The sequence below is a fragment of the Corvus kubaryi genome, unplaced genomic scaffold (genome assembly GCF_017639235.1).
Source record: "Corvus kubaryi isolate FWS band 111438036 unplaced genomic scaffold, C.kubaryi_AGA036_p1.0 74, whole genome shotgun sequence".
In the NCBI taxonomy this organism is placed as follows: Eukaryota; Metazoa; Chordata; class Aves; order Passeriformes; family Corvidae; genus Corvus; species Corvus kubaryi.
In genome coordinates, this window is record NW_024582061.1 from 3511360 (window position 1) to 3523140 (window position 11781).

General features: G+C 45.3%; 1 protein-coding gene across 5 annotated transcripts in view; it reads left to right on the forward strand.

The window, feature by feature from the left end:
* Positions 1 to 8464, forward strand: part of ARHGEF5 (Rho guanine nucleotide exchange factor 5) — a 33546-nt gene extending 25082 nt beyond the window's left edge. For all 5 annotated transcript variants that reach the window (XM_042051301.1, XM_042051303.1, XM_042051302.1 and 2 more), the window contains 10 exons: positions 624 to 784; positions 1644 to 1796; positions 2442 to 2571; positions 3521 to 3595; positions 4405 to 4494; positions 4797 to 4951; positions 5627 to 5788; positions 6170 to 6240; positions 6570 to 6674; positions 6881 to 8464. In XM_042051301.1, the coding sequence (XP_041907235.1) occupies positions 624 to 784; positions 1644 to 1796; positions 2442 to 2571; positions 3521 to 3595; positions 4405 to 4494; positions 4797 to 4951; positions 5627 to 5788; positions 6170 to 6240; positions 6570 to 6674; positions 6881 to 7035 (1257 nt within the window). In that variant the 3' untranslated portion in view covers positions 7036 to 8464. The remainder of the gene's footprint in view (positions 1 to 623; positions 785 to 1643; positions 1797 to 2441; positions 2572 to 3520; positions 3596 to 4404; positions 4495 to 4796; positions 4952 to 5626; positions 5789 to 6169; positions 6241 to 6569; positions 6675 to 6880) is intronic.
* Positions 8465 to 11781: the final 3317 nt, after the last annotated feature.

Genomic DNA, 11781 nt, shown 5'->3' on the forward strand with positions numbered 1-11781 from the left:
ATGAAAAAGGGAGTATAAAAGTAGAAGACTTGCAGCATTCTCCCACACATAAGCTTGTGAGAGATGCTAATAAAACCACAGTAAATTGTATTTTCTGTGGTAGAATGTGCTAAACTCATACAGATTGACCTGTGTGAGTTTAGCAAATTGACCTGTGTGAGCTGCAGGGCTGAGAGGAGACAGGGAGATGTATGGATTCAGCACAATGGCACAGAGAAACTGGGTAAGGAAAATGAGAGGATCTGAGAAGTGGACAGGAGGACCCAGAGAAAGGTGAAAACAGCAGCATGGGAAACATGATGAAGGAGAAAAAGGTGCATGGTGCAGATGCTGGACTTTATGGGAGCTTGTAAAATGGGGAGCCTTGTGAAAGGTGTTGAGAGGAAATAAAAAGTAAAATGAGAGCAAGTAGCTGTTTTTAAGTCATACCACAAGTCCGTTTTCTAAAGAAAGTCTGTAATAGCATGCTTGCCCTTCATTTCTAAACCTTCTCTTCTGTAATTACACCCTACTTGCATCATGTGCTGGGAGGTTTTCCTGCTTTGCCCTGTCTCCTCTCCGTAAGATTTCTCACAGACTCGTGCAGTGTGGTGATGCTGTGCTGCCTTGTTTTCTCTCTCAAGGCCAAGTTTGAGTTGATAATATCTGAGGCGTCCTACCTGCGCAGTTTGAACGTGGCAGTGGATCACTTCCAGCGCTCGGCAGAGCTCCAGGCGATGCTCACCAACCAGGAGCGCCAGTGGCTCTTCTCCCGCCTCTCCGATGTGCGCGATGTCAGTGCCAGGTGAGATGCGGCCCTTTGCTTCCAGGACTGACAGGCACGTGGTGCTTCCATCAGGAGCATTTCTCACTACTCTTCTGCGTGCTCACTGTTCAAGGCAGATGCAGCACTTAGTGATGGCACACCAACACTGCCTGGAAAGGAATATTTGCCTTTTTAGGTGACAGGGCAATGTAAATTTTGGTGTTAAATCCCAGATATTATGGCTCAGTTGTACACAGAGCTCATTGCAGGGGATCAAAATGTTCCAAATGGTAATGTAGCCTTGTGCCGCTGCTTTCAACTACAATTAAACTTGACTAACTGGATGCCAACCCAAACCAGCTCCTGCCAAATACAAGACAAAAGGGGCAACTGCATGAGCCCTGACAAAAAGGGGCGGGGGGGGGGGGGGGGAGCGAAAAAAAGTAAGTTACAACCATCACTTGACAGAAACCAATGTGAATCGTTAGAGCATAAGTCATGAAACGTGGACATGACCCCACATGCAAGGAATCCTATATGTGTTGTAGGATTCTGTTCTGCTTTTCCTCCTGCAAGGCTTGGCTACATAAATCACTAAGCTGGTAGGGTTTGCTGCTACCTTTTCCATTTATACCAGCGGGATTGTTCTGGTGAGGTCTTAGTTCCCAGCTGTTTCCTGACCATGCCTGTAGAAGCGTGACCTCTCAAGAATAGAGGTCTTTTGCCTCTGCTTTTTCCTTGCTGACACCAAGCCCTAAATTGTTATTGTCCAGACATTACACTCTCTCTAGAAATAAAGATCTGTCTTGTGCTTATCTGTGGGCTGTCACAGTTTTAGAAGACTAAATGACACTGATATTTCCCTCTTCTTTTATGGCACCACATCCATGTGCTGCAGTTTCCTCTTTGACTTGGAGGAGAAATTTGAAGAGGACATGTTCAACTTCCATGTGTGTGACGTGGCTCTGAAACACGCCCCTGATTTCCGCCGGGTGTATCTGCCATATGTGACAAACCAGACATACCAGGAGCAAACCTTCCAGAGGTTACTGTAAGTTTTTCTCATTTGTTACACCCTTTTCCCTCATACTTCCTTGAATATTGACCCTTTCAAACAATGGGGAATGCTGCAGGAATTGGCTGTTAAACAGTGCTCTCGCTACGCTGCCAGAATAACCTTCCTCAGTTCAGTGGCATTTGGGACATTGGGACAGAGTTCCTTCAGGCTTCTCTCCCTTAGTGTTGGAGAGGAAAAGAACACTTAATATCTGATCTTGTTGCAGACTGTTCTCTGTCTGCCCTCTACTGAAGAGAGCAAAAATGACTGTGCTGGAAGATGTTTTTTCAGGCCAGCAAGAACCAGAGTCCAAACCACCACAAAACCACCACCATGTCCCCATGAGAGGAGCATTACTGACAGAGGGGGTTGAAATGTAGATGTTACTTCTGGCTTTTACTCCAGAGGGCTGTGGAAAGAGGAGAGAGATCATAACAGCTGTACTGCCAGCCTGTAGCTGTTAGAAACCCATATTTGCTCTTCAGCAGCAGAGTGGTGCAGTTTCTTGACACCTCTTGCCCCAGGGACAAAACCTGACTGTTGGGAGTACTCCAACATTCCCTGAAATCTGATACTAGGAAGGTTATTTATTTACTCTGATGCCTGGATGTCTTTTTTTTTCCTTTGCCACTCCCACAGAAATGGAAATGCAGGGTTCCAGCAAGTCCTGGAGAAACTGGAAAGTGATCCACTATGCCAGCGCCTCTCACTTAAATCCTTCCTCATCCTCCCCTTCCAGCGCATCACTCGACTCAAGCTCCTCCTACAGGTAACTGTGGTGATTCTCTGCTTTCCCTCAAGTTTCCCTCAAGCTGTGTCTAGGAGCAGCTGAGGGAGCTGGGGGGGCTCAGCCTGGAGCAAAGGAGGCTCAGGGGGAACCTTCGTGCTCTGCACAACTCCCTGATAGGAGGGGGCAGGTGGGGGGGGTGTTGGGCTCTGCTCCCAGGGAACAAGGGACAGGACAGGAGGAAATGGCCTCAAGTTGTGCCAGGGGAGGTTCTGGTTGGACATCATGAAGAATTTCTTCCCACAAGGGGTTGGCAGGCATTGGAATGGGCTGCCCAGGGACATGATGGAGTACCCATCCCTGGAGGTGTGCAGGAAATGATGGATGTGGCACTGCGTGAGGCAATGCTGTTTGTGAATCATTTAGGGCTTTGTTGTGACACTACTTTAATTCTACTCCAATAAAGAACTTATGGAGTCTTCTCAGAGCATGCTGATTTACATTTTATTGAACTTTTTGACTTCCTGCTAGGAGAAGAAAGCAAGGATTCCTTGGCTGCCCTCTGTAAGGCAGCCTGTATCTACTCTATGCCTGCAATGTTGACTAATAAGAAACCTTCCAGACAGGGAACCAGCCAGTCCTTAATGAATTAATTTTGAGCTCTTTCTATGAAATTCTTCTTTTTGATTATTTGAGCCTCTTTTTAATAGGAGAAAAGGACAATTCTATTCTGTTCATAAACCCATTTATGTTTTAGCTAGTGGTTGCTTCCTATGCCATGTAACTTCTATGTGATAATTAATACAATTTTGATTTTCAAGAATGTCCTAATCAGTGTAACTTATCAGTGACGTTCTGCATCTCAAATTTTTGGCCTTGTTGTCTCCACATGTCATCATCTACTTCTGTTTTATTATTTCTCCTACTCTTCAGTGGTGGTGGTGTCCAGCTTTCCCTGTTTGCATCATGAAAATCATCTTTTCTCATGCAGAATATCCTGAAAAGAACTGGGCCTGGGTCTGAGGAGGAAGTGCAAGCAACGCAGGCCTATGATGCACTTGAAAAGGTAAAGCTGCCAATCCTTTCTGCAGTCTCACCTTTGTCTCTAATTAATCATCAATTCCCACCCTTGCCCCTGCAAGAAAATCTTGCTTTAAAAAACCCCACAGCATTACTCTATTGCTTCCCTTCCTCTTATCCTGTTTATTATAGAGGCAAGGTTTGAAGTTTTCTGGGACAAATTGCTACCTAAAATTTGTACAGCCTCATAAGGTGGATTGTTCTGTCTAGTGATGATTGGACCTTCCAAAGGAGGGCCACCAGGATGGTGAAGGGCCTGGAGGTGAAGACACAAAAGGAGTGGCTGATGTCACTTGGTCTGTTCAGATGGAGGAGACTGAGGCCCGAGCTCACAGCAGTTCTGCAGCTTCCTCACAAGGAGGGGCAGGCTCTGAGCTCTGCTCTCTGGGACCAGGGACAGGACCCAGGGAACGGCTGGAGCTGTGTCAGGGAGGGTTAGGTTGGGTATCAGGAAAAGGTTCTTCCCCCAGAGGGTGCTGGGGCACTGAACAGGCTCCCCAGGGAATGGGCACGGCCCCAAGGCTGCCAGAGCTCCAGGAGTGTTTGGACACCGCTCTCAGGGATGCACAGGGTGAGATTGCTGCGGTGTCTGCACAGGGCCAGGAGCTGGACTCAATGATCCTTTTGGGTCCCTTCCAACTCAGAATATTCTCTGATTGTAATACATACTTTTTTTGCAGGAGAATGCCTAAGGAATTGTAACTTATGCTGACTCCTGAGGGGCTCCTAGGAGTACTACTGATCCCACCAGGCAGTTCTGCTCCCACCTCACTGATCATCTGTTTTCCTCTGCAGCTCATCAAGGACTGCAATGAGAATGTCCAGCGCATGAAGAGCACTGAAGAGCTGATCTACCTCAGCCAGAAGATTGAATTTGAGTGTAAGGTGAGCTCATCCATTCCCTCTAGCCTAATGTATTTTCTGTCTTTCCCCACAAAGCCACTTTTTGTTCTCTCCAATATACACAGAGCTGCTGAATCGGAACATCATCCACAGGCCAGCTCTTCGTCAGTGCTTCCCTTGCCCAATCATTCATGCCACCCTTCACATGAAGGTGCCTACCATAGCTTACACCTCTCCAGCTGGAGAACTGAAAGCACAGATCCTCTAGAGAAAGGCAAAAATGCAAATCCCAAACTCAGAGGGACTCATTTTCTTGTGCATAAATACTTACTTTTGTCTTGCAGATATTCCCACTCATCTCACAGTCAAGGCGACTTGTGAAGTGTGGCGAGTTGACAGCACTGGACTTCAACAACCTGAGTCCAAAATGGAAAGTCACCACCCGGCCCATCTACCTGCACCTTTTCAATGACTGTCTGCTCCTGTCTCGGCCCAAGGAGTGAGTGCTTCAACTCAATTATTGCTGCCCCTTCTAAAATACCTGTCTCTTTCGGGGTCTGTGCTTTGGTGACAGAGTCCTTTCCCTCTGCCTGCCAGCAAGTGGCAGCCTTTGTCAAGTCACTCTTCTGTCCTGACCTGAAGTGAGTATCATGCAAGTATGTGGAAATTGATAGTCCAAACTCTTCATTACGTATCATAATATAGAAAGATATCTTGTGGTCCCTAGTACAACACTTCTATTCTGCCTTTGCATCTCTACAATGTGAAACATTGAACAATAACCATTTATTCTACTTTTACTTGGTAAATAATTTCTTCCTAAAGCACACTATGAGGACTAGTGAATGTGCAAATCACTGGTTTGTCAAGAAAGTTGTTGGTTGGTTTGTGTTGGGGTTTTAGGAGTGGTGGGTTTGTTTTTAAGATGTAAGCTACCAAATAAAATTCTGACAGGACAGAGATTAGTATTTCTAGCCTTTTCATTAAATCCCTTCTCTCTCTTCTCTGGCCTTCTGAGACTTCTAACAAGAGCACTGCTTAGGATGTCTGAAGCAGATGAAGTCTCATCAAGAGCTTTTTGCTTTCCTGACATCAGCAGACAACATGGACTCACTTTGTAACCATCATCACCTTAAAACTCACACCTTGTTTTGTTCCTCCTCTTCACCTGCAGGGGTGGACGTTTTGTTGTGTTCGACCACGCTGCTTTTTCGGATGTGCGTGGGGAGAAGTGCGAGATGAAACTCCATGGGGCAAACAAAAACCTCTTCCGTCTCTTCCTGCTTCAGAATTACCAGGGAAAGAGAGTGGAGTTCTTGTTTCGGACAGAGACACAGTAAGAGCTCAAGTTTACCCTTGGTATATCCTGTTACCACAACCAGACACCTCCTAGGAACCTGATGGTCGTCCCTCAGCTACTCAAATGCTGAAATGCCAAATGCAGCTGCTGAGCAGAAGTCTTGAAAAACATCCTCTTGCTGTAACTATTTCCTTGTGAACCACCTTCCTCCTCTCTCATCATAGCTGCTCATACAATACTACCACATTATGTCATACCATCAGCCTCCAAAAATGGGAATTTTTGCCTTTTCTCACCTCCTTTCTCTGCTTCCCTTTGTGTGAGCAAACACCCCCACACCCCATTCCACCTCATTTCAGTCACCAGACTGCTGTCCCTCGCACTGAATGCTGACACCTATCCTGTGCTGTTTTCCAGCAGTGAGAAGCTGAGGTGGATCTCTGCTTTGGCTCCTCCACGGGGAGAGCTGGATCTCCTGGAATGCCCTGGTGAGACTGCTCTGCTGCTGCAGCAGTGGGGGTGGGCTGGCTCACAGGAGTCACAGGCACTGTGAGCTGGGACACCCCAGAATGATTCCAAGGCAGAATACTCTGGGTTTTGTAGATAAAGAAGATACTCGTGGGCTTTCCCTCAGTGCCAGGTTCTGCCAGTTATTTTACCTATTTTAACTCCTCGTTTAGATGAAGACCTGTAGTGTCTCTTCCAGTTCTCTGCTTTTTATTTGGGCAGCTCCTTAGTCTCCAGCTCCTCTGCAGCTGATGCCCACAGGTTTACTGTTGCTTTCCAGTATATCAGTGTGATCTTTCCTCCCCTTCAGATGCACCACAGGTTCAGTGCATAAAGACTTACAAGGCTCGGGAAAACGATGAGCTGGCTTTGGAGAAGGCAGATATCATCATGGTTATGCAGTACAGCAATGATGGTGAGTAGAATGAACAATGCCTGTCTTAAACTGTTGGATTGAGAGGACAAAGGGATTCTTCATCTTCTTTAGGACACTTTATTTGGAAGCTGATAGGGGATCTTTTCCTTTGCTCTTAGGGTCTTTTTGGAGGGGGCTTTTTTTTGGGAAACAATGGAAAAACCACATGACTTTTGCTTCATCTTGTGCTTTTCCCCACACCACAGGGTGGATGGAAGGAGTAAGACTCTCAGACCGGGAGAGAGGCTGGTTCCCCTCAGAACATGTGGAAAACATCTCCAGCAAACATGTGCGGCAGAAGAACCTGAAGGAGGAGCAACGGGTGAAGAATGCCAAGCAGCAGGTCTTCTGCAGGAAATAAGATTCTGTTTGGACCTGTACAGTCTCCCTACCATGGGGAAACCACGGCTTTTCTATCGTGCCTCAGAAGAAATGCCTCTGCGAAGAGCATAATACACAGCACTTTGACAGGACCGGGTGCTTTTTGCCAAAGAAAGCGGGAATTCAATCAGGAAAACCTTCCTCTGTGTCAGCAGGACTACGGCAGCAAGAGGAGGAATAAAGGTTGCATGTATTGCTTGCTTTGTGGTAGTAGGGAGGGACTTAAATCAGACAGAGGTCTGGGGTCTGGACTTCTGCAAACATATTCCTGGTTTTGCCACTGACAAGTTGCGGGACCTTATGCAAGTCACTTCAGAGTTCTGCCTCAGTTTTGCCATCTGCAAAATGGGGGTAAACTTACCTACCTCACCGCATGTTGTGAGGCTAAATTCACTAGTATTAGCAGACTGAGAGCTTCGAGTTCCTGAGAAGGAAGGTGCTAAGTGCAAAGCACAACAGAGCTGAGGAGAATGTTCTGTTTGAATATCCTCTGGATACCTTCATGGCATTGATCTCCATAGTGTAATTTCCATTTAGAGCAATTTACATATTAGATCATGCAAGTCTACTGGGGTCTAAATAGGCAAATATTCCATTGTACCCAAAATCCACGGAATTATCCATTGTACAAAATCCACCGGAATTAAGGAAAGTTTTCAGAGGCCACTGTGATGATTTCCCCCACATAAGAGGTATCATGCTGAGGAATCTGCTTCACAAAGGTCACCTCTCTTCTGAACAAGCATCCTATTAAGCCATCTGAACTGATCCTTTTCTGCCTCCCCCTGGAAGTAGATCAGTGACTTTTGACAAAGATTTGTATTTTGTGTTGGTACATGCCCCGTACAAAATAACCAGGACTAGGCAAATGCAATGAAGTGGCACTTTCCTGATGCTCTTACTCTGATTGCTGATGTGGTATTGCATGCACCATTTTGCACACTTACGGAGAACACTGAGATATTTAGCCACTGTAGATAAAGTCAAAATATGCACCAGGGTCTTTGTTCTTTTTTAGAACTCTCTGGTTTTTAAGTTCAGTTTACATGCATTTGTGCAGAACCTGTCTTTTTGAGGATTGCCTTCAACTGTAAAATACTGTTTCTGTGTTAAAGTGTTCAGCTCAGTCAATGCAAGATCAAGTTTAAGAATCAATTACACCAAAGAAAGCCACGTGTAGCCTTCTTGCATTTAATATATTTGAAGAATTAGTTACTTTCGTATCTCCAGCTTTCTGGCTCTGTAACATTCTGCCTTTAAATCCCATTTACATTGTATCTAGATTAGCTTATTGCAGCCTATTTATATCAATAATTTTAGCTGGATTAAAAGAAAAAAAGAGTTGCTTTTAGTCCTAATAAACTCATGCACTTCTCCAGTTAAAATAAAAAACTCTGCTTTCCTTGTTACTTAGGTTTTCCTCTCAAATGTAAGTAATTTAATTTACTGAATATACATGCAGTATTTTTTTTTGCTTTCCTTTAACTTTCCTTTTTAACTTTCCTTTCTGAGTGACTGGTAAGTACAATGAGCTCCTTAGGGAGAGGCAGTGAGGAAAGTTTGGTTTATCTTCATACCTTAAGGTTCTTCAGTGTTATCCCCAGCCCTGGAGAGCTGATGCTGCAGGTTCCACAGTGGTGTTAGTCATCCATAACTCAAGGTAAACTGAAGGGATGAACTACAGAAAATGGGAGTGCAGCCCACTAGAGCAGAAAGACAGGACCCAGTTATTCAACTTTTAATCTATGGTCAGACTAGATCTGCTAACACCCTTTTTCCCCTGGAAGAACTGAAGCTGGTCCTGAGCTAAGAGCCACAGCAAAGCCCTACCTCAGACTCACACAAGAAGGGTTATAATCCTCCACAAGACCCAGAATGTTCAGATATCCCAAGTGCCTGCTTGTCCCAGGCTGTCATGAATTTATGCAGTTCCCAAGTCCCCAGGATTCTCAGTGTCTCAGCTGGGACACAGAATACTGCCATGGGATCAATTTAGCATGTCTGTGTAAGGTCATCTCACACAGGCAGTCGAGGCATCCCACATCCACTTCAGCTTCATCCAGGAGGAGCCAGCCATACATATTCCCATTCTAAGTCAGAAGTCATCTGAACATCATTCAACACCTGAAGTCAAGAGTTCTTTACTCTTTCAACTTCTGCTCTCAAAAGCAAGCAGGCAGATTGTTCATTAGAGCCTCCCAAGGTGGTTTCTGTGTTACATTCCGTATGTTGTTAAAATTCCAGTTGACATAGGAAACTTCAAGGGTACTGTTGTCATGATTGACAGCACTTCTATGCTCTTTAACTAGGTGGACCAAAGGTTAACTTGTCCCTGTCACAGGTACAGCCTGTATTTCCTGATGTCAGGCCTTTGTATGTTGAGGAGCATTTAAAGGTCAGCTTATGCCTCTAAGAACAAGTGCTTATACACCGAGTTACTTTGATTTCTTACACTTCAGATAGACCTCAACTTCTGACTATTTAGTTAAACTTTTAGCCCCAGCACCATCCTGCCACCAAAATCCATAAACAAATCTGCACTGAAGTGCTTTTTGACACCTCTTTGATTTGTACAAGCTTATTCAAACTAGTACAATATCCCTGAAAACTGCACATTCACAATGCAGGAATCAAGTTAATGGAGTGCTTCCTGTGTGTCCTGTGATAGTCTTAATTATAAATCAGGATTTCTCCCTACATTATCTAATGTAGATAAGCTGATTTCCCAGAAAATCAGTATTAAACAGAAGCACAGGGTTTGTCCTGCAAATCCCAACACTTACACTTTTCTACTATTCCCAAAGACTCTGTGAGAGATGCCACTGTATCTTCCCCACGAACCTGTGGAGACTGATACAAAGTGTATCTGGACAAAAGAAATTCAGGATTTCTACACTGAAAAAAGAAATCATGAACGACAACCCTCATAGGGCAGTTACACTGATTTCTTTTTGTGACAAGGACAGCAATGAAGTACAAGTATGAGCTGCATTTAAAAAGTTTTGTGGAGAAGCTGAGAAAGTAATGGTGTATGTCTGAAAATCAATTTTTACGATTGCTGTCATTTTTCATATTTTTCATATAAAGTAGTTTAATATACATAAGTATATATGTAAGTGTATATAGTGTATATACATGTGTGTGTATATATATATATATATATATATATGACTCTAAAGAACCCAAAAACTCCCAGTGCTGGAGACCTGTGTTGGTCCCTCCTCAAGGAAAAGACATGAAAGCATTCTCCAGACTTCTTATTACTTTCACAAAAAAGGGTGACATTAGGACCAGAGTTCAGTAAATATACACAACCTTGCTCAGAAACAACTTTTAAAGCAGATAGGGATTTTTATATTGGCACTTTTTCTAATATTGAACAGGTCCCATCCCCTCCAAGATCGCTGTGTTTTGTCAGCTGACTGCTGTTAACAAATGCCATTTTAGCCCCAACTTCTTGCAGCTGATAGCTGAACCAGGTGCACTGTTAGACCAATTCTACTGCTCTAAAATGTTGGCACAGATGTTTCAGCTTACACTCGTTTAACCTGATGAAACAACTCTCAGGTGAAAGCATGTGTTGAAACAAGGCCTTAGAAGCTAAAAGTGAACCTTGAAATAAAGACAGGAGGTATGAGGAAACCCTCAGGAGAACAGTGCTGTGCCAGCAACAAGATGGTGAGCCAATAAAGAGGAGCAGGATGAAGGATGTTCTATTTTGGTGCATGAGAACACAATTAAGTGAGTCTTATTCTTCATGCAAGCATTACCTGCTCTGTTAAGAGCCTTCTTTTTACTAAGAATTGTTAAGCATCGAAAGGACACAAATTACAGCACCCAAAAGTCAAGAAGTGCCATTTATTCCTTGCAACCCCCAGTTATTGGAGAACCAGAAGCTGCTGAACACGTGGCACATGTTAAAAAACAAACGTCTTCCTGCGAGGCCATAGGAAGATCACAGAATTACAGAATCCTTAGGGTTGGGCAGCACCTCTAGAAATGCTCTAGTCAGGGTCACCCAGAGCAGGTGACACAGGAACGTGTCCAGGTGGGTTTGGAATGTCCCCAGAGAGGGAGACTCCATTCCCTCCCTGGGCAGCTGTTCCAGGGCTCTGCCACCCTCTATGGAAAGAAATTCTTCCTCGTGTGGAGATTAAACTTCTTGTGTTTTAGTTTACGGCCATTGCTTCTTGCCCTATCGCTGGCCACCACAAAAAGAGTCTGGCACCATCCTCTTGACATCATCTCCTCTTTAAAGATATTTATATGGATTGGGAGATTTCCTCTCAGTCTTCCACAACGAAAACAGGCCCAGCCCGTGCACTCTCTCCTTGTAACATTCCAGACCCCTCATCATCTTGGTTTCCCTCTGCTGGGCCCTCTCCAGTAGCTCCTTGTCCTTCTCGTACTGAGAAGTCCAGAACTGGATATAGCACTCCAGACAACGAGGTTCCCCTCATCCACGGGTGACGAGTTTTGTGCCAACCACGATTCACACGGCGATATTTCAGACAGCTCCTCATAGGGAGCATTCTTCCCGATATCCCCACCGAGCCTGGAACACTCCCGTTCCCTCCGTGCGGGGAACAGGGGCGAGCGAGGCTCCCGGGGCCGTGGGCGGGGGTCGGGGCCTCCCCCGCTGTGCCCAGGTGCCCCTGATGAGGCGGCCGGGGCCGGGCCGGCCGGGCCGCTGGGCGGGGCATTAACCGGGCCGGGCCGGGCCGGA